The sequence below is a fragment of the Mesoplodon bidens genome (genome assembly GCF_964165515.1).
Source record: "Mesoplodon bidens genome assembly, chromosome: 19".
Taxonomy (NCBI): Eukaryota; Metazoa; Chordata; class Mammalia; order Artiodactyla; family Ziphiidae; genus Mesoplodon; species Mesoplodon bidens.
In genome coordinates, this window is record NC_138179.1 from 17125785 (window position 1) to 17151165 (window position 25381).

Sequence of the window (25381 nt, forward strand, 5' to 3'; positions counted from 1 at the left end):
ATAAACCTATTACAGTACAGTACTATATAGCAGATTGTGTTAGTTGGGTACCTAGTCTAACTTTGTCGGGCTTAGTAACAAATTGGACTTACAAACGCGCTCTTGGAACAGAACAAGTTCGTATGTAAGGGACTTACTGTACACAGTTACACATACAATTTCTGCTCACGTTTCACTGGCCAAACAGCTCACATGACCCTGCTGCTGCCCAAGTGCAAGAAGCTGGAAGAAGTGGGGAGGGCGCACTACAGTGTCTCAATATAGCTTAAAAAAAAAAAAAAAAAAAAAAACACCCAATGAAACCACACTAAGATTTATTTAAAAAAAAAAAGGCTATCAAACCAGACATTACTTATAAGGTCACAGATACGCAAAGGAATTATAGGCAATTAATTAACACAGACCACAAATTTTGTCTATGGTTAATGACAACTGAAGCAACAACTTAAAATGTCCCAAGCTGGACTTTGCTGATGGCACAGTGGTTAAGAATCCACCTGCCAACGCAGGGGACACAGGTTCGAGCCCTCGTCCAGGAAGATCCCACATGCTGCGGAGCAACTAAGCCCGTGTTCCACAACTACTGAGCCTGCGCTCCAGAGCCCGTGAGCCACAACTACTTAAGCCCGCACGCCTAGAGCCCGTGCTCCACAACAAGCCACCACAATGACAAGCCCACGCACCGCAACGAAGAGTAGCCCCCACTCGCCGCAACTAGAGAAAGCCCGCACGCAGCAACGAAGACCCAATGCAGCCAAAAACAAATTCGTTTTTAAAAAACTCCAAAAAAAGAAATAAAAAAAATAAAATGTCCCAAGCTAAATTCTGTTCCTGTATTTGATAACAAGAAGTATGCAAGTTTGTTGGAGAAAAAATGTCCAAGGTACTAAATCTAAGAGGAATTTACCATGTGGATCTTTATGTAAAAAGAGTCACAGAAAATGTCTGACTAGATTTACACAAGAGAAGCAGTCTTCACTCAGATACTTCTGATCTCATGAAATCAATGAGAGCATTTCTACAGGACGTTACCTATGTGAATGTCCAGGTGTTATGCTGCTTTCAGATTGATGGACTTAGACAACCTCCAAGAAATGAGTGAAATTACCAGCTAAGCAAAATTTGTACAACCACTAAACAAAATCAATTCATACGGATAATCCAATGACAATCACCATCCTGTCTTACAGATTTCTAAGAGTCGTATCTCTTGGTAGCAATGGCTGTTAATATTTAGGAATATACAGGTAAGAGCCAAATTTTTTCTAAAACTATGCATTTTCTGTCACACTGACGAATACTCTACTGGCACCAATAATTCTGTACCATAAAGCCATGGAAAAGAAATTTGACCTGGACAATTTTAAGGGCAGGTATTGTCAGCTAACCATAAAAGAAATTCAGTATGGGGCTCCTCTGGTGGCGCAGTGGTTGAGAATCTGCCTGCCGATGCAGGGGACACGGGTTCGTGCCCGGGTCCGGGAAGATCCCACATGACGCGGAGCAGCTAAGCCTGTGAGCCATGGCCGCTGGGCCTGTGCGTTCGGAGCCTGTGCTCTGCAACGGGAGAGGCCACAGCAGTAAGAGGCCCGCGTACGGCAAAAAAAAAAAAAAAAAAAAGAAAATCAGTATGATCCCTATGGAACATAATTTTTGACAGAGCTATACTCTCATAAGCCCATCAGATTAAGCTGGTTACAAAACATTCTCAGAAAACTAACGTGACTTAAATTGGCTGCTGAACATTAAATCCCTGCCAAATTCCACAATTTAGTTTCATCACTAATAATTCAGCTGCCTAAGTCTGCACAAAGTTTGTGATGCCATCACTTTAAAATGTTTTTTGCACTTGTATCAGTGTGCTTCCAAATCACTGAAGAGTTCTGAGGTGCGAAAACACAATTTAAGATTTTACATTACTCAAGATTGTAAGTCAATCTATTAAAAACTTCTTAATTGGGAATACCCTGGCGGTCCAGCGGTTAGGACTCGGTGCTTTCACTGCCGAGGGTCCACGTTCAATCTTGGCTGGGGAGCTAATAAGATCCCACAAGCCATGCGGCGCAGCCAAAATAAATAAATAAAATTAAAATTCTTAACTACTTTAATTCCAACAGTAAATAACGTGGAAAGGATCTAAAAATACAATTAAAAGCTGATGTTTGTAGCTTTAGGAGACTTGTATTTTCCTAGAGAGATAAAAAGCTATAGTAATCACTAGTTATATTTTGTTAAAACCAACAAAATATTGAGATGTATCTTACATATGCTAAGAAGATTTATTTTAAAAAGCAATCTGAGTAAACAGTTTGGCCAAGATTTGAAAGCCACTCCTGGGGTTTTTTTTGTTTTTTAAAATATTTTATTTACTTTTGGCTGTGTTGGATCTTTGCTGTGGCACGTGCAGGCTTTCTCTAGTTGCAGTGTGCGGGCTTCTCACTGCAGTGGCTTCTCTTGTTGTGGAGCATGGGCCCTAAGCGCGTGGGCTCAGTAGTGATGGCGTGCAGGCTCTAGGATGCACACGCGGGCTTCAGTAGTTGTGGTGCACAGGCTTAGCTGCCCCACAGCATGTGGGATCTCCCCGGACCAGGGATCGAACCCGTATCCCCAGCACTGGCAAGCGGATTCTTAACCACTGTGCCACCAGGGAAGTCCCTGGGATTCTTCTTTAAGCAAAAGTTTAAATGGCTTAAAGTTGACAGAATAAATCTGACATCTAAATACACTTTCGTGTTGAGTACTATATGAAATGAATAGGACGCTGAAACAAAACAGGAGATCTGGGAAGCCTCTCTAAAGAGATCTTATTTTATTCCAGTAACATTTTTACTATTCTTGTCATATCACTTGTACTGTTACTAGGTGGACCAAAAGACACACACACTTCGGACAACAGCATGGTAGGAAACCACATTTATAGCCAGAATGATGCAGATTAGATTTTCATTCTGGCTTAGATATTCACTTACATGCTATTTGACCTATGTCACTTAACCTCTATGAACTTGTTTCCTCACCTACAACTTGGAAGATAACCATCACTCATTGGGTTATGAGAGTTAAAATGAGATTGCATCATAAAGTCCCTGGCACATAATAGAAACTCAACAATATGTTAAAATCCTTTTCTTTGCTTGCCTTTTTTTTTTTTTTTTTTTTTTTTGCTGCACGTGGGCCTCTCACTGTTGTGGCCTCTCCCAGTGCGGAGCACAGGCTCTGGACGCGCAGGCTCAGTGGCCATGGCTCACGGGCCCAGCAGCTCCGCGGCATGTGGGGGCCTCCCGGACCGGGGCACGAACCTGTGTCCCCTGCATCGGCAGGCGGACTCTCAGCCACTGCGCCACCAGGGAAGCCCTGCTTGCCTCTTTTAAGACTTAAAAACAAACAGGAATCCAGGAAGATGTAAGCACTTAGAGAAGCGTTAACACTGTGCTTGAAGCAGTAATAAGCTAAATAAAGAACAGTGAACTTAGTCTTAATGGCATCTAGAATGCTGACTCCTTTCCAAATGGTTTTCAATTTACTTTGCTCAGATCCACCAGAGGAATCACTAACTATGGAAGCTACAGCCTTACAAAGTATGTTTCATAAATAGTAAGACTTCAAAGTTGAAATTACTCCTTGATCCCTGGGCTGCAGGATGGATGTTGTGTTAGCAGGCACGAAAACAGCATTAATCTCATTGTACATCTCTTATCAGAGCCCTTGGGTGATCAGGTGCATTGTCAATGAGCAGCAATATTTTGAAAGGAAATCTTTTTTTCTGAGCAGTACATATCAACAGTGGGCTTAAAATATTCAACCATGTTGTAAACAGATGTGCTGTCATCCAGGCTTTGTTGTTCCATTTACAGAGCTCAGGCAGAGTAAATTTAGCATAATTTTTAAGGGCCCTAGGATTTTCGGAAATCAATAAACGTGGGGCTTCCCTGGGGGCGCAGTGGTTAAGAATTTGCCTGCCAGTGCAGGAGACATGGGTTCGAGCCCTGGTCTGGGAAGATCCCACATGCCGCAGAGCAACTAAGCCCGAGCGCCACAACTACTGAGACCACACGCCTAGAGCCCGTGCTCCACGACAAGAGAAGCCACTGCAATGAGAAGCCGGTGCACCGCCAATGAAGAGCAGCCCCCACTCGCCGCCAACTACAGAAAGCCCGCGCACAGCAACGAAGACCCAACGCAGCCAAAAGTAAATAATAAAATAAATTTAAGAAAAAAAATCAATAAATGAGCATTGGCTTCAACTTTAAATCACCAGCTGCATTAGTACCTAATAAGAGTGTCAGCCTGTTCTTTGAAGCTTTTAAGCCAAGCACTGACTTCTCTCTAGCTATGAAAGTCACAGATGGGATCTTTTTCCAGTAGAAGGCTATGAAACATATGTTTGACAACGGCTCTCAAAGTTCCTCCAGGATCATTCAGTTACAGTTGCCCACAGTGGTAGTTAGCCTGGTAATACACCTTTATTGACTATCTGCTGGCCCTCACTTCCTAACTGATGTTTCTTTCCCCAACAAAGTAAATCATTGGCTCCTGAATCTTTGCTTTAGGGTCCACTTCTAGGGAAACTCAAACTAAGACAAAGTTGTGGTTGAAGAACATAGTCTATAATCCTTGCTACAGGAAGTGTAGTCTACAGACCAGGAACATCAGACATCACCTGGGGGCTTAATGAAAAAGCAGACATCCCAGGCACCATCACAACCGCTCCTGTTATAATCTCTACTTAAAGAAGACCTCTGGGGGCTTTCCTGGTGGGGCAGTGGTTAAGAATCCACCTGCCAATGCAGCGGACACAGGTTCAAGCCCTGGTCTGGGAAGATCCCACACGCGGAGCAACTAAGCCCATGTGCCACAACTACTGATCCTGCACTCTAGAGGCCATGAACCACAACTACTGAGCCCACGTGCCACAACTACTGAAGCCCACATGCCTATAGCCCGTGCTCTGCAACAAGAGAAGACACCGCAATGAGAAGCCTGCACACCTCAACAAAAAATAGACCCCGTTCGCCCCAACTAGAGAAAGCCTGCATGCAGTAACAAAGACCCAATGCACCATAAATAAATTTTTTAAAAAACATAATATGAAAATAGAGGCAGAAACAGGGAAAAGCGACAGAAATCAATAAACTACGTAAATGAAGGGAAAAAATAGTAAGAGGTCCATACTCAAAGTATGCAGCACCACTCAAAAACAAGAGTTAATTGATCATACTTTTTTAAAAACTGGACAAAAAACTATGCAATACTGCCACAGAATTTCCCATATTCTCCAACTCAGGGTCTCTGGCAATTCACTGCTGAAAAAACAGCTGAGACAGCCTCTAAGAAGGGAGCTCTACAAGGTCGTCTAGTCAAATCTAGCTGTATACCCGGAGATATGTATTAAATTTGAGTACTGATCAAATGCCTTAATTTTTAATAAGCACCCTCAGTAACTCTTAGTCAGGGGTTTGAGAAACGATCTATTCCCATGTTTCTCAACCCTGGCTGCACAGTAAAATCCCTTGGGAAGGTTTTCTTCTTTAAAGGTAGACTGACATAGGTGAACAAACCAGACATTTTAAAAGTTTTTATGTTAGTCTGGTCGAAATGGTCCAATTTTTTTTAAATTTATTTATTTATTTATTTATGGCTGTGTTGGGTCTTCGTTGCGGAGCACGGGCTCTAGGTACACGGGCTTCAGTAGTTGTGGTATGCGGGCTCAGCAGCTGTGGCTCGCAGGCAAAGTAATTGTGGCTTGCGGGCTCAGCAGTTGTGGCTCATGGGTTTAGCTGCTCCGCGGCATGTGGGATCTTCCCAGACCAGGGATCAAACCCGTGTCTCCTGCATTGGCAGGCAGATTCTTAATCGCTGCACCACCAGGGAAGTCCCAATTTTTATTTTAAAATACCTTTTTTATATTCACAATGTTTTGTTGAGGGAAAAAGGCATGTGGCTGAATAACATATATAATGTGACTTCTATGAAAGAATGCAGTACATTAAGTGCATATACTATAAACATGTATCTATCTTTAGGACACTTTTTTTTTTTAATTAACATCTCTGAAACCCAGATTTCTCTTAGTCAGTGGCATGTCATGATGCAGTTAGCATTTTTCTGTATTAGTGAGATGCATGTTATATCAATAACATCAGAGTCAATAAAACAAGGTATGTTTGTGAATACACGCACTGGCACTTGAGCAGACAAAGTTCTAAAAGTATATTCAAACTCTCAACAATCGTTACATCTGGCAGATTGGAGTAGCTGTCAATATTTTACTTGATAGGGCTGTACTTGTTTAACATTGTTACATTTAATTTTAACTTCTGTAGTTAAAAAAAAGAATCGGGAAAATTGTGGACTTCCCTGGTGGTCCAGTGGTTAAGAATCCGCCTTCCAATACAGGGGATGCAGATTTGATCCCAGTTCGGGGAACTAATAAGATCTCACATGCCACAGGGCAACTACAGAGCCCGCGCGCGCCACAGCTAGAGAGAAATCCACACACTGCAATGAAAGATCCCACATGCCGCAACTAAGACCTGATGCAGCCAAATATAAAATATTTTTTTTAGAAAAGTGGGGAGGGCTTCCCTGGTGGCACAGTGGTTAGGAATCCACCTGCCAATGCAGGGGACACGGATTCGAGCCTTGGTCCGGGAAGATCCCACATGCCACGGAGCAACTAAGCCCGTGTGCCACAGCTACTGAGCCTGTGCTCTACAGCTCACGTGCCACAACTACTGAAGCCCGTGCGCCTAGAGCCCGTGCCCCGCAACGAGAAGCCACCGCAATGAGAAACCTGCACATCGCAATGAAGAGTAGCCCCTGCTCGCCACAACCAGAGAAAGCCCACATGCAGCAACGAAGACCCAACGCAGCCAAAAATAAATAAATAAGAATTACAAACAGTGGTATTTTTCTTCTGCTCAACACTGTTTAATCTCTCTATTCCTTTTTAATTATAAATTTATTTATTTATTTATGGCTGTGTTGGGTCTTCATTGCTGCCTGCGGGCTCTCTCTAGTTGCGGCGAGCAGGAGCTACTCTTCGTTGTGGTGCGCGGGCTTCGCATTGCAGTTGCTTCTCTTATTGTGGAGCACAGGGCCTAGGCGCGCGGGCTTCAGTAGATTCAGCACGCGAGCTCAGTAGTCGTGGCTCGCGGGCTCTAGAGCATGGGTTCAGTAGTTGTAGCACACAGGCTTAGTTGCTCCGCGGCACGTGGGATCTTCCCGGATCAGGGCTCAAACAGGTGTCCCCTGAATTGGCAGGCGGATTCTTAACCAGTGCCCCCAGGGAAGTCCCATAATCTCTCTATTCCTTGATTAAATAAAATAACACGTGAACATCTTCAATGGCCATGTGAAAAAGCCAGGGGGGTTAGGAATAAGCACTAGTTAAGATTTCAAAGCTAGAAAGAAACAAAGAATCTCACAATGCATAAGTGGAAAGGAGAAAGACAACAGTAACTTAAAATATAAAACACTAAGAAAAATTCCACATTAATAAATAGGATTCTACTGGTTACACTTAAGGAACCATATTAATACTACATAATCTAGTAAATCCAAACATTTTCTTACAACTGCATTTTACCAACTGTAAAGTATAATACTGAGACCAACTCTCCTCTGGGAAGAACAATGAGGGTAGTAGCCTTGTACATTCTCTTTATCCTGACAACTAGCAAAACAGGACGAAATTCCATTCATGTTATTCGGGAGAAAAAAACAGTATTTTATGCAGCACCTTTTCTCCAAAATGATCAAAATATCTGGGGTCCCTGTGTTGCACAGTTCCAAGAGAAGTTTATCATGCTAAAGTGACCCTGAAAGTGCTGCATTAAAAGAATTGCAAATACAGCAAATTTGAATCCATTATTCTGAGAAAAGAAAAAAAGAAAAAAAAAAGAGAACAGACCTACAAAGTGAAAATAGGTCAACTCAAGTAAGGTAAGTAAAAAAGCTAAACCAGCCTCTGAGGGGAAGTATTCGTGCACAGTCCCTCATTAATCCTGGTGCTTCCTTAAAAGCTTGATGCCTTTTGGGGTATATTGAAGCCTCACCTTCCAGGCCTTCCGACCACAACTTAACATTACATTAAATCATGTAAAATTATCATTTTTGTAAGTCAAAAATGGCTGAAATTGACAATTTCATATAATTGAACCTTGTAATTCATTCAACACAAGCAGGAATATATATGAAAACTTGGCAAATGGGAGTTCCTCTATTAAATGAACCAATAGCTTAGTTGACTGGAGTAAAACCCAAAGTTGTAGACACAATCCACAGCTGAATTGAGATTTCTTTCATAGCCCTCCACTCTGCTGGTCACAAGGCAAAGATTACTTTTTTTAAAGTTTCTGCCTGCAAATTGTATAAAACAGCTTTCATAAGTCTATTATACAGGGACTTCCCTGGTGGTCCAGTGGTTAAGCCTCCATGTTCCCAATGCAGGGGGCATCGATCCCTGGTTGGGGAACTAAGATCCTGCATGCCCCACAGCGCGACCTAAAAATAATAATAATAATAATAGTAATAATAATAATAATAAAAGAAGTCTATTACACAGATGAGAAAAAGAGGCCCTGAGACTTAACTTACACGTCTGAAGGAACAGTAATCAGACATAAAACATGGACATGACAAGACCTCCCCTGAATTTAATGATTTCTGGTCCAGTGCTCATTCTACTATCTCATCTCTCTCTTCAATGAAAAATATACTCAAACCTACATACCCTTCTGCCTTATTCATATATGAAAGAAAACACAAATTAAGCCAAAAGACTGTTCAAAATAACCTTTAAGTTATAAAATTAAAACCTAAAGAACAGGGCTTCCCTGGTGGTGCAGTGCTTAAGAATCCGCCTGCCAATGCACGAGACACAGGTTCGAGCCCTGGTCCAGGAAGATCCCACATGCCACGGAGCAACTAAGCCCGTGCACCACAACTATTGAGCCTGCACTCTAGAGCCCGTGAGCCACAACTACTGAGCCTGCATGCTGCAACTACTGAAGCCCACGTGCCTAGAGCCTGTGCTCTGCAACAAGCAAAGACACCGCAATGAGAAGCCCACGCACCACAACGAAGAGTAGCTCCCGCTCGCCGCAACTAGAGAAAGCCCGCGTGGCGCAGCAGCAAAGACCCAGTGCAACCAAAAAAATAAATAAAATAAATAAGAGTAGGGTTTCCCTGGTGGCGCAGTGGTTGAGAGTCCACCTGCCAATGCAGGGGACACGGGTTCGTGCCCTGGTCTGGGAAGATCCCACATGCCACGGAGCGGCTAGGCCCGTGAGCCATGGCCGCTGAGCCTGCGCGTCTGGAGCCTGTGCTCCGCAACGGGAGAGGCCACAACAGTGAGAGGCCCGCATACGGCAAAATAAACAAACAAACAAACAAATAAATAAACAAATAAATTTATATATGTTTAAAAAAACCTAAGAAACAAGAGACTTCCCTGGTGGTCCAGTGGTTAAGAATCCACCTTCCCATCCAGGGGGCTCAGTTTCGATCCCTGGTCGGGGAGCTAAGATCCCACATGCCGCAGGGCAACTAAATCCACGAGCCCCAACTAGTGAGCCCGCGTGTCACAACTACAGAACCTACACGCCACAACTAGAGAGAAGCCCGCATGTCACAACAAAGACCCGACACAGCCAGAAACAAAACAAACAAAAAAAATTTTTGTTTTAATGTAAGGAACAGAAATAGAGCTTCAAGTGGTTTGGACTGATGTTTACATACAAGTATGGAAGTGGATGGACTTAGGAGCTTGGGAATGAGATAGACGAGCTGAATCCCAGCGATCCCTACTGCTGTCACCCTTCCTAAAGTTCTTGATCCTTATCTGTGAAAGTACCTACTCTGCAGGGTTGTTGTTGAGGACTGAGAGAATGTTAAGCACCTGAAATAGTTTTCAATAAATAGTAGATGGTACTGTTACAGGGTTTTATTATCACAGAGTCAATAAAAATAATTTTTTGAGAAAACTTTTGTTTGTTAATACCACTTAACACTAGTAGTCAATGAAGAAAGAATTTGAAATGGGACAGGGACCAGCACCAGGTATAATGCCTTACATTGTACCAAACACCACTGTTGTTACTAATTCAAATTAACTCTATTACACACACTAACAAAAGAGTAATTCTAAAAGCATTTATGCATTCCCTGCAAAATAAGCCCCTTGAACAGAACTTTTGCCTGTTTTGTTTACTGGTGAATCCCAAGTTGTTTAGAACAGTGCCTGGTACATACTCTGAATACTAAGGCTTTTCAAAACACAATAATCTTGACACTCAAATATGTACCATTTTTCTTCTTCATGCACCAGCCTAAACAGAGGAGCTTCTCACTCTAAAATTAACTCATACCTTCCCTTAAAAAAGACTAAAACGATTTTTAGCCTTGGGAATTCCCTGGTGGTCCAGTGGTTCGGACTCCACACTTTCACTGCTGAGGGCCCAGGTTCGATCCACAGTTGGGGAACTAAGATAGCACAAGCTGCGCAGCCGGCCAAAAAAAATCTAGCCTTAAAAAAATGTTAGGGCTTCCCTGGTGGGGCAGTGGTTAAGAATCCGCCTGCCAATGCAGGGGACACGGGTTCGATCCCTGGTCCGGGAAGATCCCACATGCCACGGAGCAACTAAACCTGTGCGCCACAACTACTGAGCCTGCGCTCTAGAGCCCACGAGCCACAACTACTGAAGCCCACGCGCCTAGAGCCCATGCTCCGCAACGAGAAGCCACCACAATGAGAAGCACGTGCACCGCAACGAAGAGTAGCCCCCGCTCGCCGCAACTAGAGAAGCCCGCGCACAGCAACAAAGACCCAACACCCCCCCAAAAAAATTTATTTTAAAAAAAGTTTTTAAACGTTCCTGATTAGCTTCTGATAGGTAGAAAACAGGCATCCTTTTACAACAACTCCACAACTTTTGACTGCAGAAAGGTATCTAGCCCACGAGTCTCAATACTGAGAGAGGGAAAAAAAGATCCCTCTTACTGCATCAGAACTGGAGATTTCTCCTCCTAGAATTTACGAAGATACTCCCTCAGGCATGCAAACATGTTTACCTGTACTAGAACCAAAAAAAATGTAAAAAAGATCGGGGAAGTAAATGACCTAAGGTACATATGGGAGTGGAAAAAAAAGAGCTTAAAGTCAATCTCTTCATAATTTCTCTAGAATTTGATACTGAAATTAAAAAACCTTAAAATTTTGTTTTGGAATACATGAGAGGTAAAATGAGCAGAAATAACCCATGCACTGATTCAGGAGAAGAGTTATACTATTTATTCAGATTTATTTATTTGATTTATTTTCCTAAGTCTTTGAACAGCCAAGAAACTCATCAAAATTGCAGCACTTTCATAGTAACGTATCTTAAAATTGTGGGGGGAAAACTCTACTCTGCACAAAAAAATAATTTGCATCAATGAATACCTTTTGAAAAACTTATAAAAGCAAAATTATAACTGTCCTAAGTGATATATTATAGTCAAAGGGCATAAAATGTGTCAAAAATTTCATGGTAATCCTACTATAAATTTTTACTAATTTATGATTTAGCCCATTATGAGCAAATAAAATCAATCACATAAACTCTTAAGCAGGACACATTTCTACAACACAAAAGTATTCACAACCACCATTCCAAGATCCTTAAATCTTCAAATGACTAACCACCAAGGATTAAGTATTAATTGGTAGCTTATTTTAATATAAATTTATTTATTTTATCTGTTTTTGGCTGCGTTGGTCTTCATTGCTGTATGTGGGCTTTCTCTAGTTGTGGCGAGCAGGGGCTACTCTTTGTTGTGGTGCGCGAGCTTCTCATTGCAGTGGCTTCTCTTGTTGTGGAGCACGGGCTCTAGGTGCGCAGGCTTCAGTAGTTGTAGCGCATGGGCTTAGTTGCTCCGCGGCATGTGGGATCTTCCCGGACCAGGGCTCAAACCCGTGTCCCCTGCACTGGTAGGTGAATTCTTAACCACTGCGCCACCAGGGAAGCTCAAAATTGGTAGCTTTCTTTAATCAGAACCCATTCACTGCCCAAGGCTTATACTAAGCCTTTAAAATCACATCTCACGATACTGGTTACACATAATATTTTTTCCTAGTCAGTAACCTGAGACTGCTAACATGCAAATATTGAACATTGATTTACTTTTACGTTTTTGTACTATGGAACCTTTCATCCCAAACCCATAGACAACACGTGTTATATCTGCTAGGGAGATAAGTATATCCTCCTGAATATTAACCTGGAATTAATATCAAAAGAACTACAAAGGGGCTTCGCTGGTGGTGCAGTGGTTGAGAGTCTGCCTGCCGATGCAGGGGACACCGGTTCGTGCCCCGGTCTGGGAAGATCCCACATGCCGCGGAGCAGCTGGGCCCGTGAGCCATGGATGCTGAGCCTGCGAGTCCAGAGCCTGTGCTCCGCAATGGGAGAGGCCACAACAGTGAGGGGCCCGCGTACTGCAAAAAAAAAAAAAAAAAGAAAGAACTACAGGGACTCCCCTGGTGGTGCAGTGGTTAAGAATCCGCCTGCCAATGCAGGGGACATGGGTTCAAGCCCTGGTCCGGGAAGATCCCACATGCCGCAGAGCAACTAAGCCCATGTGCCGCAACTACTGAGCCTGCACTCTAGAGCCCAAGAGCCACAACTACTGAGCCCGAGTGCCAGAACTACCGAAGCCCACGTGCCTAGAGCCCATGCTCTGCAACAAGAGAAGCCACTGCAATGAGAAGCCCATGCACTGCAACGAAGAGTAGCCCTTGCTTGCCGCAACTAGAGAAAGCCCACATGCAGCAACGAAGACCCAACGCAACCAAAAATAAATTAAATAAATTTAAAAAGAAAAAAGGAAGAACTACATACCAGGGACTTCCCTAGTGGTCCACTGGTTAGGACTCCACGCTTCCACTTCAGGGGGCACAAGTTCCATTCCTGGTCAGGGAACTAAGATCCTGTATGCCAAAAGGTGCAACCAAAAAATCAAGTACTACATACCTCAACATGGCCAAAGTATAGGTTATACTGCTTGGGAATAAATTTGGACAACCTTCATCCTCTGGATATGCAATTTTACAGATGAGTTAAGATTAAGGATTTTGTTTTGGGAACTAACCTTTATGCAAATGTAACTTGGACACTAAACCCATGAGAGTACACTTGCTAAGAATAACTCAAAAAAGGTACGTGGGGCTTCCCTGGTGGCGCAGTGGTTGAGGGTTCGCCTGCCGATGCAGGGGACATGGATTCGTACCCCGGTCCGGGAAGATCCCACATGCCGCAGAGAGGCTGGGCCCGTGGGCCGTGGCCGCTGAGCCTGCGAGTCCGGAGCCTGTGCTCCGCAACGGGAGAGGCCACAACAGCGAGAGGCCCGCGTACCGCCAAAAAGAAAAAAAAAAAAGGTACATTAATCTCTAATATGAATGTAGATCAACAGCAAAAACATTTACTTCATCTCTGACAATGGGTAAAAGGAAATTTTCACAATTAAGACTACTACCTGATAATTATACTTTGCAGTTTACAAAACCCCACAACTTCATTATCACCCTTGAAATTAGCAAGCAAGGTAGATATCATTAATCCCCATTCTATAGATGAGGAATCCAGATGATTCCAAGGCCTTTGCACTACATTACATCCACCAAAGTATGAAAGTCATTTTTTTTGAGTATTCTGACTTCCTAACAAGCAAATTTAACAAGGTAACTATTTATTATAAATTTATTTATTTGGGGCTGTGTTGGGTCTTCGTTGCACACGCCAGCTTTCTCTAATTGCGGTGAAAGGGGGCTACTCTTCGTTGAGGTGCCCAGGTTTCTCATTGCGGTGGCTTCTCATTGAGGAGCACGGGCTCTAGGCACGCACGCTTCAGTGGTTATGGCACACGGGCTCAGTAGTGGTGGCTCGCAGGCTCTAGAACGCAGGCTCAGTAGTTGTGGCGCACGGGCTTAGCTGCTCCACGGCATGTGGGATCTTCCCGGACCAGGTCTCGAACATGTGTCCCCTGCACTGGCAGGCAGATTCTTAACCACTGCGCCACCAGGGAAGCCAAAAGTCATTAATTCTTATTCATAGTAACGTGTCTCCTCCAAATTTTTATATGTGAAGAAAAGGGCTTAACACATTTCATATTGCTTTATAGCTAGATAAAATCCTGTCCTGATCATAAATGAAGCCTACCAATGACAGATCTGCCCAGCTACTATGATGGATCGATCACTGGAAGAAGGGCAATGAATTCAAGATTAAATTTCAAAAAGATAAACCAGCATCATGATCATATGTTTTCTAAACTATTCAGGATTCAGTGTTCTAAACATAATGATCATAACAAGACGTAGGTGAGACTTTAAAAATATTATTTGGAAAGTTCTAAACTTAAGACAGACACTGCTGCTAAGGGTCTGCACCTAAGTTTTTTTTTTTTTTTTGCGGTACGCGGGCCTCTCACCGCTGTAGCCTCTCCCACCGCAGAGCGCAGGCTCCGCGGCATGTGGGATCCTCCCAGACCGGGGCACGAACCCGTGTCCCCTGAATCGGCAGGCGGACCCCCAACCACTGCGCCACCAGGGAAGCACTAAGTCAAGTATTTTTAAACACAGATCTAGCTCAAGGTAAACATACATAAAACATACTTGGCTTTGACACTATCAGTCTGATTGACTAGTTAGTATGCCAGTAATCTCTATTTTCAGCAACTACTGTATACTTGACTTTTCCAGCTCCCATTTGGGGGAAAGGAGAGTGAGAGGAGGAAAGCTTTCACTTTGCCTTTGATCTGTCTTATGTTCTGCCAAATAATAACGTCATTTGAAAGAAGAAAACCAGTATTCTGGGGATTCAGATCTAAGATATCTTGGTGGTAGAGGGATGGACAAAGCTTAGGAAACTTTCTAAATGAGACAACTAGTAGCAACAAATGGTCTTAAGTAGGACGACCATAGGGCAAGTTTGCAGTTTCAACACAATTATGAATTGGCACCCCTTCATTTCAAGGTATCCTGACTTGAATAAATTATGATGACCCTCCTATTATTATGGCAGCTGTTATTACAACTTAGTAAACTTAAATGAGCTTCTGAAATTGTTCCTAGGACTTGCATGAATATTTAGTTAATGAGCTCAAAGTAATGTTATCTTGGCAAACCAATTTGTCAACTGGGATGCATCTGTATCAAACTGTTAACTGACCATTTCAAAAACCGTTAAAACAATTTTGTTTCTGTTCCCCACTACCCCTTAATAGATTCTGCTTGACAGCTAACTAGGCTACTATTTGGAACATTTAAGAATCATTTGCCAACCTCCCTGCCCCCCAAATTTTTATGACTATATTAATTTAAGGGCTGCATTCATTAAGACTAAGGTGAGGGGCAGAAACATTTTAGAAGTACTTTACAGAAATGCATGGCATTAAGTTATATCCCAATATAGAAATTGTGATAAAGCAAAAAACCTAAATATAAACACATTCTGAGACTACCTAAAATTCATCACTCTAACTTCATTCACTGTGCCTTGTTTTTGAAAGAAAACGAGGTTTCTTTAGAAAAGTATGAAGATATCTATTTACAATGGATACGAGTCAAGTCATAATACCAAAACATATTACGTGAAGTAACTGCTAAAAAAATAAGCATACCCCTCCTCCCACAAGGCACCATCTGATTTAGTTACACATGGGTCTTTTGTGAGTGGCTCAGGAGAAATAAAGAGTACCAGTCTAAAGGTCATCAGACCGACAAGTTCTGGCTTTGCCATATACTTGCCAACTAATCATGTGATACAGGAAAATTAAAAAAAAAAAATCACTAAATCTTCTCAAATTCACTTTCCTGAACCATAAAATGGAATTAACATTACCTACTTCAATATCACATGAAATAAGTAAAAAATTTTCTGCAAGTGGTCTGTGAAATGTGAAGTTCTATATAAATATGAAATTATATAATGTAAAGTTTAAAATTTTAACCTTTATCCTATGCCTCTCACTACTGTTTAAATACACTTTACTTAAACATAAGGCTATAAATAAATAAATAAATAAATAAGGCTAAAAAATTGCTGGAAAATCAGCCGTACAGCCCTTTTTTTTTCCCTTTACAGCCTTTAAAAAAGAAACAAAATCATGCTTTCAGATCAGCGTCTTAACGTATTTGAAACTCATTTGTAAAATGAGATACATTAGATCACTGTGCTGAAATTTCACTTGCTCTACCAGGTTAAAGTCAAGAAATTTTTTTAATATTTCATATTCCCTTGACCAAGCTATAAAACAATTATGAAAAGCCTGCTTATTCGTATGGACTTTCAGTGGGTTTGCCTGTACTTAATGAATCCAAAATTTGCTCAGTTTGGTATCTGTGTTCTTCCCCATACTAGAATTCAAAGGTGAAAAGGGTACCTAGAAATGTCCACAGTAAGAATTTACCCCATCACCACCTCAAATTGCAATGATTCATGATTTCCTTATATTCTATAGTTTTGTAAGCCAACAGAATAGACTGACCTATATATTGTGTATATGCACTAAAGTATACACAAAAGAGCATCTACCTTCAATACAAAGACCAAAAGCTACTTGTAGGAGGAATTTTTTAATTGCATTATCCAGCTCTGCTTATGTTTAGGTAGGAGAAATGTATTCAATAAAGTTAACTCCATTAACTGAAATAGCAATTAATTTCAGCATTAAGTGAAATAGCAACAATAAAAATTATTACTGGCCTATAGTCAAAGAACTGATAATTAACCCGTGCTTTTAAACTCATTACTAAAGTCGATTTACTCTTATCCATTTTTTTTCCCTAACAAGATGTATATTAAGGAGCTAATTCAAAACATGCCCCCCACCCCTCACTGACTACCAAAGTAAGCCAGAGATGAGGCTCTAGTGTCTTAAAAGGACAGCTCTCAAGTGACACAGAACAGATGCATTCCTGGTGTTGCGCTCACAGATTCAATCAAACATGACCATCAAAATGTTACCCCTACCTCATGTGAAGCTAATCATCAAACATGACCATCAAAATGTTACCCCTACCTCATGTGGAGCTAATCATCACATGGAGAAGAAAAGTGAGAAAAGGCCAAAACCAGCACTACCGCACAACCCAAACGTAGCTTATGCTGACCGCTCTGTTCTCAAAAAATGTAGAAAGTACTCATTTCCCCCCCTCTATATTCCCCACTTTTCCATACTAATATGGTTCATATACATGAGAAGTTAGGACTTCAGAAATGCTACAAGATGATGGGCTTGCTTAATATGGTTATGAATGACCCAAAAACCATCCCTTAGACTACTGTTGTTACATGATAAGATGCTAGATTTAATCTTCAAAGTGAACAGTCCTATCCCCAAACTTCAATATTTCCCATCTGCAACACCAAACTGTCCTTTTCCTGAACACAGCTTAGCTCGTCCTCCAGTACCATTAAATAATCTGCATCAAGTGATTCCAATTCCCCAGGACAAAGTTAAATGATGCCACAAAAAAGTTTAAGTACTAGGTTAAACAAAACACGCAAGATAAAAGCTAAAGGTACTGCAAGAACAAGGAAAAAAGCCAATATGTATATCCAACTACACCAAACCAAATCATCAAAAGCACTCTTCACCTTCCTGATACCTGATAAATTGTTTGGCAACTATAACTATGGGGTCATTTTTTTTGTGACCACAAACAAAACTGAATTATTGCACCCAATAAAGGAGTGGACAAAGGTAGAGAATGATTCCTAATGACTGTCTTCCTCTTCTTCCTTTCCAATGAATCCCTCCCAATTTTGTGCCCAAAAGTCACAGGAGATCCTCTCCACCTGGGAGATCCTATATACCTCCCACCCTTAGATCCTGAAGGGACAACCCTAATGTTTAAACAACGGTAAGGATGTGGCTCTATAGTCCTGTGTTGAATAACAAATTAAGCCTTTGGTCAAAAATCCTCAACACCCAATTCCAAAAATATGATCGTCACACTAAACTGTCACTTACTTGGAAGCTACAATCACAAGCTTCCAAATCAGTTTTTAAAATAAGTTCTTAAAAAAACCTTCCTCCATGTCCTTTTTGGTGATCACAGCAGGTTTACTCAAAGCCTAAATCCCTACAGAACAAAAAACATTCAAATATAATTTAAAGTTTCTCCCCAAGGGCACCAGTAGATTAAGAGGGGAACTCTTTGGGGCAGGAGAGGGGAAGAAGAAAAAAACTTCCATTACAAGCACACCTACATTTGTTTGACTTCTAAATACTGAAATAAAGACAAGTCTGACCTTGAGCTGTATTTCCCCATCTTATTCCCCTCCTCCTCCCAACAGAAATCTTGTTCAATACAAACAGCAATTTAAGGATTTACGAAACGAAATTTAGTGATCTTTCCTAAATTTGAGTTCAGGTCTTTTCTAATTTTCAAATTCCTGAATCCTAAGGTATGATGACACACTGGGACTAGCCCTGAGGCTATTCACATGACCAAGCAGGCATTCAAGGAAAGCAAGGTTCCCACACAGCATGTTAAAAAATAAATGGTTTAATGAAGAAAAATCTAAAGATCACTGACACTTGATTCCAACCATGTCTCACCCCACAACAGCATTAAAAACACAAAAAGCATACATAAGATTTTTTGTTTTGATAATACTAGTTTAACGGATGTGGGGGTAATTCAAATACCTAGGTCCAAAATGGGAGGAGGGAGGGACCCAGGCCGGGAGGGGCAATTAAAAAAAGCAGCAGTTTGGGACTGAGCAAACAGACACAATGGCCACTTCGATAAAGTTCTGAAAAATGACTATAGCACCTTTAGGGACAAAGGAGCAATGAACAAAGAAGAACTGTTCGAATCTGTACATAAAGCCGTCTATTAAAATTGAAGAAAAGAAAACAGGATCTGCTGGGATCCTTTATGTTCTTAGTACAAAAACCCAAGTCTCTGCTGAGTGCTTTGGGATAAGTGAATATCCCCAATGAAGTACGAACATGCATTCCAAGCCAGGGGAGTCAACCAAAATAGTTACTACACGTTATTTGAAAAAACTTTATTTTTCAACAGGTCCTTCCATTTGTCATAACGCTGCGTGTAAACAGGAAAGTCATCATTTTTAAATACCGGTAGATTGAAGCACAGGCATGGAAAAGGGACTAAGAGTCATTATCTCCTTGTTTCCTGTTCAATGTTCTATCCAGCAGAACCCACAACTTATGGAGCCAGAAAATGATTACAGAAACTTCGAGCTCTCTGGGATAAGTCTGAGGACAGGGAACGTGAAAGAGATTTTTCTAGACCTCCCTAGAAAAAAGCGAGGTTGAACGGAAAGCCTAAAAAACCCCGCTACAAGGTGTGCCGGCCTACGGGAAGGAAATCCGACCGTAGCATCTCAGCTGGCCTCCGCCCAAGGATGAACTGCAGTGATTCCCACTCTCTCCCCCCTTCCCCCACCCTCATCCAAGACGGCCCACCACCACAAGCCCAGAGAAGCCCTCCGCTTGCTAGAGTTCTCCTTTGTGAGACTCCACAGCCGCCGCCCCACTTTGGGCCTCCGGGGAAAAGCCACCGCCCCCACCCGCCATATTTCCCCGAAAGGCGCCCGCGCTACAGCGCCCAGTCGCCACTCTCCCCCATGTGGCGGGTGTTTCTTCCCTCATCACGCCACCAAATTGTTCACCACGTCCCAAAACCGGCCCAGAAACTCCCCTGGGGATTGCTCGCCCGGAGACAGCACCCGCCATCTCCTCCCCCGCCCCCGCCCCGGGACTCGCCCTCCCCCCAGCCGCCATTTTACAACCAATTCCTCCACCCTATGGCCTTGGTCTCCTCGGCTCGCGAACGTCTGCAGCTGAGGACTCCGAAAGGGTCAAATTCCTGAGCCTGGAGCCTCCTACCGCTCCGGGAGCCCAGAGGCCATTTCCTGCTTCCCGAATCCACGTCCCCGGGCTAGGCTTGGAGACGATGCCGCCATTTTGTCTCCTGCTCCCGGCCTCTGTGGGCGGCGGCAGAGGGTTCGAGAATTCCAGCCCCCCGTTGCCCCGCCAACTCACCGTCGTATCGCTCAGCCTGCTCGGCCAGCTTCGCCTGGTACACCAGATCCTCCCGATCATCCATAGCGGCAGCGGCTCCGGCAGGGTCTGCGCGACGGATGGAAGCGGATAGCGTCTCCAACTCTCAGCCTCTCGCTCCGCGCCCGGGCTGCAAAAATGGCGGCGCCTCAATCCGGGACTTCCGCCTGCGCACGCGGACAACTGCTCAGCTCTATGGCAACCGCTCCCTGGCAACTGGCGCGGGGGGCGGGTCCGCGAGCTAAGCGCCCGAAGAGGCTGGAACCAGCTAGACGCCCCTCCTCCGTGGGCTCATCGGCTGCTCTAGGCGGGAACTGTGACTGCGGGGAGGGAGAGCGCCACGAGGGAGCGAGGGAGGCCGGGTGAGGCCAGCTTGGACCGCTCCAGAAGAGAGTGAGCAGGAGAGCCTGGACGCGGACTGAGAAACGAGAGGCTGTAACGGTTTTTGAAATGGCAAGCCTTCCTCTCCGAAACCAACTTCTCTCCCATTGCCCCTGTTTTCTCAGCCAAGCCCAGTCCTGGCCCTTATTCACACCCGTTTAACTCCGGGGTAAAGAGCTGGGCCCTGCTGTAGTTGATAGGGGAAGGAGGGCTGCAGTTTTCACACTTGACCTTGGCACTTTGCAATCTTTTCCTGTTCCTCTCCCTCAGCCGCCTTTTTCCCTTTAGGCCCACCATGGGTAGGAATGGGGAAGTTCTTAGAGGAGCCTGGTCTGGAGTGCAAGGTGCAGAAGAGTAGGTCCAAGATCAGATTGAGATACAGGAGGCAGGAATGGGAAAGAACCTGGTCTGTTTTGCTTCCCAATGGATTCGCAGCACCTTGTACTCAGTACAGTATGTGTTGCAAGACTAAAGCTCAGGTAATTAGAGCATATGCCGTGTGGTAAAGTCTGCAATGAATGTGGAATAAAAAGCTTGGAACAAAATTATGAGGAGACCTGGATGGCAAGCCGAGAAGTGTGCACCTTATTCAGTGGGCGCAAGGAAGCTACCGTTTGATGATTTTTTTTTTTTTTTTTTTTGTACGCGGGCCTCTCACTGCTGTGGCCTCTCCCGTTGCGGAGCACAGGCTCCGGATGCGCAGGCTCAGTGGCCATGGCTTACGGGCCCAGCCGCTCCGCGGCATGTGGGATCTTCCCAGATCGGGGCACGAACCCGTGTCCCCTGCATCAGCAGGCGGACTCTCAACCACTGCGCCACCAGGGACGCCCCCGTTTGATGATTTTGCGAGGAGGATGACACCGTCATAGTTATTCTCTAAAAAGATTATAAATATTGTATAGCAGTAATTAAAGAGCAGCATGAATTATCAGGTTATTACAATAATACAGGCAAAAGGTAATAGAATAGCAGTGCAAATGTGAAAGAAAGGACAAATAGGAATAGTACTACAGAGGGAAACCACAACAGTTTGCAGCTAATCAGACTTGAAGACCTTGTGAAGGGAAAAAAATTAAAATTGACCTTCAGTCTTCCCACCCTGAGTCACTGGGATAATGAGTGGCAGTACCATTAACAACAACAAAAAAAAGGAATGCTAGGAAAATTTGCTGATGGAATGCAGAGAAAAACGTGAGCTCCTTTTATCACATGTTGGTTCTAAGGTTCTCACATATCACTAAAGTAGAAATAAGAGGCATGGAATTGGAAAAGGGGACTGGCATTGCAAGCTGGAGGGAGGCTGCAATGGAAGCAGCTAGAGAATGTGTGGAGGTAGGAGGACAAACAAAACCTTGGAGAATACTTACTTTCAAGTGATAGGAGAAAGCAGAAGAGCTAGCAAAGGTTGGCTCCTTAAGCCCCTTCACACTTTTAATACACCTTATCAAATGTCAATGATGAATGATTAAGAATCTAAAGACCTGGGTTCTAGCCCTAATTCTATAACTAAACAAATGTGTGACCTTCAGAAAGTCATTTCACCTCTGAGCTTCATGTTCATATGTAAAGTTAACTGGAGACCATATGTTAGGCCACAAAACAAGTCTTAATATTAAAAGATTGAAATCAGGGCTTCCCTGGTGGCGCAGTGGTTGAGAGTCCGCCCGCCGGTGCAGGGGATGCGGGTTCGTGCCCCGGTCCGGGAGGATCCCACGTGCCATGGAGCGGCTGGACCCGTGAGCCATGGCCACTGAGCCTGCGCGTCCGGAGCCTGTGCTCCGCGATGGGAGAGGCCGTGGCAGTGAGGGGCCCGCGTACCGCAAAAAAAAAAAAAAAAGATTGAAATCATACAAAGTGTCTTGTCACAATGGAATGAAGTTGGAAATCAATAAGAGAAGGAAAACTAGGAAAATCTGCAGATAATGTGGAAATTAAATAACACTTAACTAACTGATGGGTCAAAGAAGAAGATACAAGGGAAATTAGAAAATACCTTGAAATGAATAAAAATGAAAATACACTATACCAAAAATTATAAGATGCAGCAAAAATCCTGCTAAGGGAAATTTATAGCTGTAAATGTCTACATTAAAAAGAACGGGACTTCCCTGGTGGTGCAGTGGTTAGGAACCCACCTGCCAACACAGGGGACTTGGGTTTGATCCCTGGTCCAGGAAAATCCCACATGCTGCAGAGCAACTAAGCCTGTGTGCCGCAACTACCGAGCCTGCGCTCTAGAGCCCACAAGCCACAACTACTGAGCCCGTGTGCCACAACTACTGAGCTCACATGCTGCAACTACTGAAGCCCACGCACCTAGAGTCCCTGCTCCGCAACAAGGGAAGCCGCAGCAACAAAAAGACCACGCACCACAACGAAGAGTAGCCCCTGCTCGCCACAACTAGAGGAAGCCCACGCACAGCAATGAAGACCCAATGCAAACAAACAAACAAAAAAATGTTTTAAAAAAAGTTTAGGGCTTCCCTGGTGGCGCAGTGGTTGAGAGTCCGCCTGCCGATGCAGGGGACACGGGTTCGTGCCCCGGTCCAGGAGGATCCCACATGCCGTGGAGCAGCTGGGCCCGTGAGCCATTGCCGCTGAGCCTGCGCGTCTGGAGCCTGTGCTCCGCAACGGGAGAGGCCACAACAGTGAGAGGCCCGTGTACCGCAAAAAATAATAATAATAAAATAAAATAATAAAAAAAGTTTAAAAAAAGCAGAAGGATCTTGCAGGTTGGGGCAGCCTGAGTCTTTGGTCCTACACCCATATGCTTCAAAGCTTTATTAAAAATATTTGGAGGGGCTTCCCTGGTGGTGCAGTGGTTGAGAGTCCGCCTGCCGATGCAGGGGACACGGGTTCATACCCCGGTCTGGGAAGATCCCACATGCTGCAGAGCGGCTGGGCCCGTGAGCCATGGCTGCTGGGCCTGCACGTCCGGAGGCTGTGCTCTGCAATGGGAGAGGCCACAACGGTGAGAGGCCCATGTACCACAAAAAAAAAAAAAATTGGAAAAAAAAATATATATTTGGATCCCCATGAAGCCCTACTATACACAAGTTTACCAAGAGGTTTGGGTAGGAATGGGGTTGATGGACTTCATTTATAAAATCAGGAGTGCTGATAAAAGAAGTAAAGCTTTGAAATTTGACTGCTCATGATGACCATGAGCAGTCCTGCGCCTGCTCATGGTCATCATTAACCAGCTTTACTTGGAGGGAACGTCAGTCTGGCTGTAGATTTCAGCAAGCTGTGGCCAGATGGGAACCTGCCATTGACCTGCTGGCATGAATAAATGTACCTGGTGTGATCCACACTGCCTACATGGGTGTTCCTCCCTCAGCCCCCATGCCCATCGTGCTCTGCGTAGATCTTTGTGATGCAGCAGGTACAGTCAGAGTCTCACTGAGCAGCAGTCTCATCCTTAGGAAACCTGAGGGAGTGAGGAGTAAATATCTCGATTAGCACGTAGGAGTTGGGGATCAGATCTAAGCACTCACACTTGCGGTGTTCAATAAATACTTGTTAAAGGGGAGGGGGATAAATTGGGAATTTCGGTTTGGAATGAACAGATACACACTACTATATATAAAATAGATAAACAATGGGAATTCCCTGGCAGTCCAGTGGTTAGGACTCATTGCTTTCACTGCCGAGGGCCCGGTTCAATCCCTGGTCAGGGACTAACTAAGATCCCAGAAGCTGCGTGGCGCAGCCAAAAAAAACCAACAGATAAACAACAAGGACCTACTATATAGCACAAGGAACTATATTTAATACCTTGTAATAACCTGTAATGGAAAAGAATCTGAATACATATATATATAACACGTAACTGATTTACTTTGCTGTACACCTGAAATATTGTAAATCAACTATACTTCAATTAAAACATATATGTGTTAAACAGATTTTAAAAAAGAAGGCTCTCACATTGATAACCTAACTGTACAACTTAAGGAACTACAAGAAGTACAACATAAGGAAATAAATAAAAAATATTAAAGTGGAGATAAGTAAAATAGAAAACAGAAAAAAAAAATAAGAAAATCAACAAACTGAGTTGGTTCTTTGAAAAGATCAACAAAACTGAAAAACCTGTGGTTAGATTGACTACGAAAAAAAGAAGACTCAAATTATTAAAATTAGAAATGAAATTGAGGACCTTACCACCAACCTTACCGAAATAAGGAGTGTAAAAGTTTTATAAATTGGATAACAAATGAAATGAACAAATTCCTAGAAACACACTGATATCACGATACAATAAGAAATATATATTTGGTCTTTGTCCTTGGTTCTTACCAGAGAGCTCCTAAAACTCTTGTACAGGCATACTTCGTCTTGTTGCACTTCACTTTATTGCACTTTGCAGATACTGTGGGGTTTTTTGTTTGTTTGTTTATTAATTAATTTATTTTTGCTGTGTTGGGTCTTCGCTTCTGTGCGAGGGCTTTCTCTAGTTGTGGCAAGCGGGGACCACTCCTCATCGCGGTGCACGGGCCTCTCACTATCGCGGCCTCTCGTTGCGGAGCACAGGCTCCAGACGCGCAGGCTCAGTAGCCGTGGCTCACGGGCCCAGTTGCTCCGCGGCATGTGGGATCCTCCCAGACCAGGGCTCGAACCCGTGTCCCCTGCACCAGCAGGCAGACTCTCAACCACTGCGCCACCAGGGAAGCCCGATACTGTGTGGTTTTTTACAAATTGAAGGTTTGTGGCAACCTTGGGTCAAGCAAGTCTACCGGTGCCATTTTCCAGCAGCACTTTTTTTTCCCCCTAATTTGAATGTATAATTGGTTGTATTAACTCCAGGTAGTGTCAAAAATGAATTAAATTATAGAACACCCAGTTGGTATCCACAGAGAATTGGAAAACTGCTTGATGTGGAAAACACACACACTTGGTATCAGAAATGTGTGTAGAA

At 43.5% G+C, this 25381-nt stretch overlaps 2 protein-coding genes across 2 annotated transcripts in view; one reads left to right on the forward strand and one right to left on the reverse strand.

The window, feature by feature from the left end:
- Positions 1-20241, reverse strand: part of YWHAE (tyrosine 3-monooxygenase/tryptophan 5-monooxygenase activation protein epsilon) — a 44289-nt gene extending 24048 nt beyond the window's left edge. Inside the window, exon 1 of the mRNA XM_081218479.1 lies at positions 20062-20241. Within this exon, the coding sequence (XP_081074605.1) occupies positions 20062-20125 (64 nt within the window). The 5' untranslated portion in view covers positions 20126-20241. The remainder of the gene's footprint in view (positions 1-20061) is intronic.
- A 2600-nt stretch (positions 20242-22841) lies between these two features.
- On the forward strand, positions 22842-23879 carry LOC308607642 (ATP synthase subunit ATP5MJ, mitochondrial-like). Its single transcript, XM_081219803.1, has one exon. It carries the CDS (start codon positions 23496-23498, stop codon positions 23616-23618), a length of 123 nt encoding a protein of 40 aa, XP_081075929.1. The 5' UTR covers positions 22842-23495; the 3' UTR covers positions 23619-23879.
- The last annotated feature ends 1502 nt before the right edge of the window (positions 23880-25381 follow it).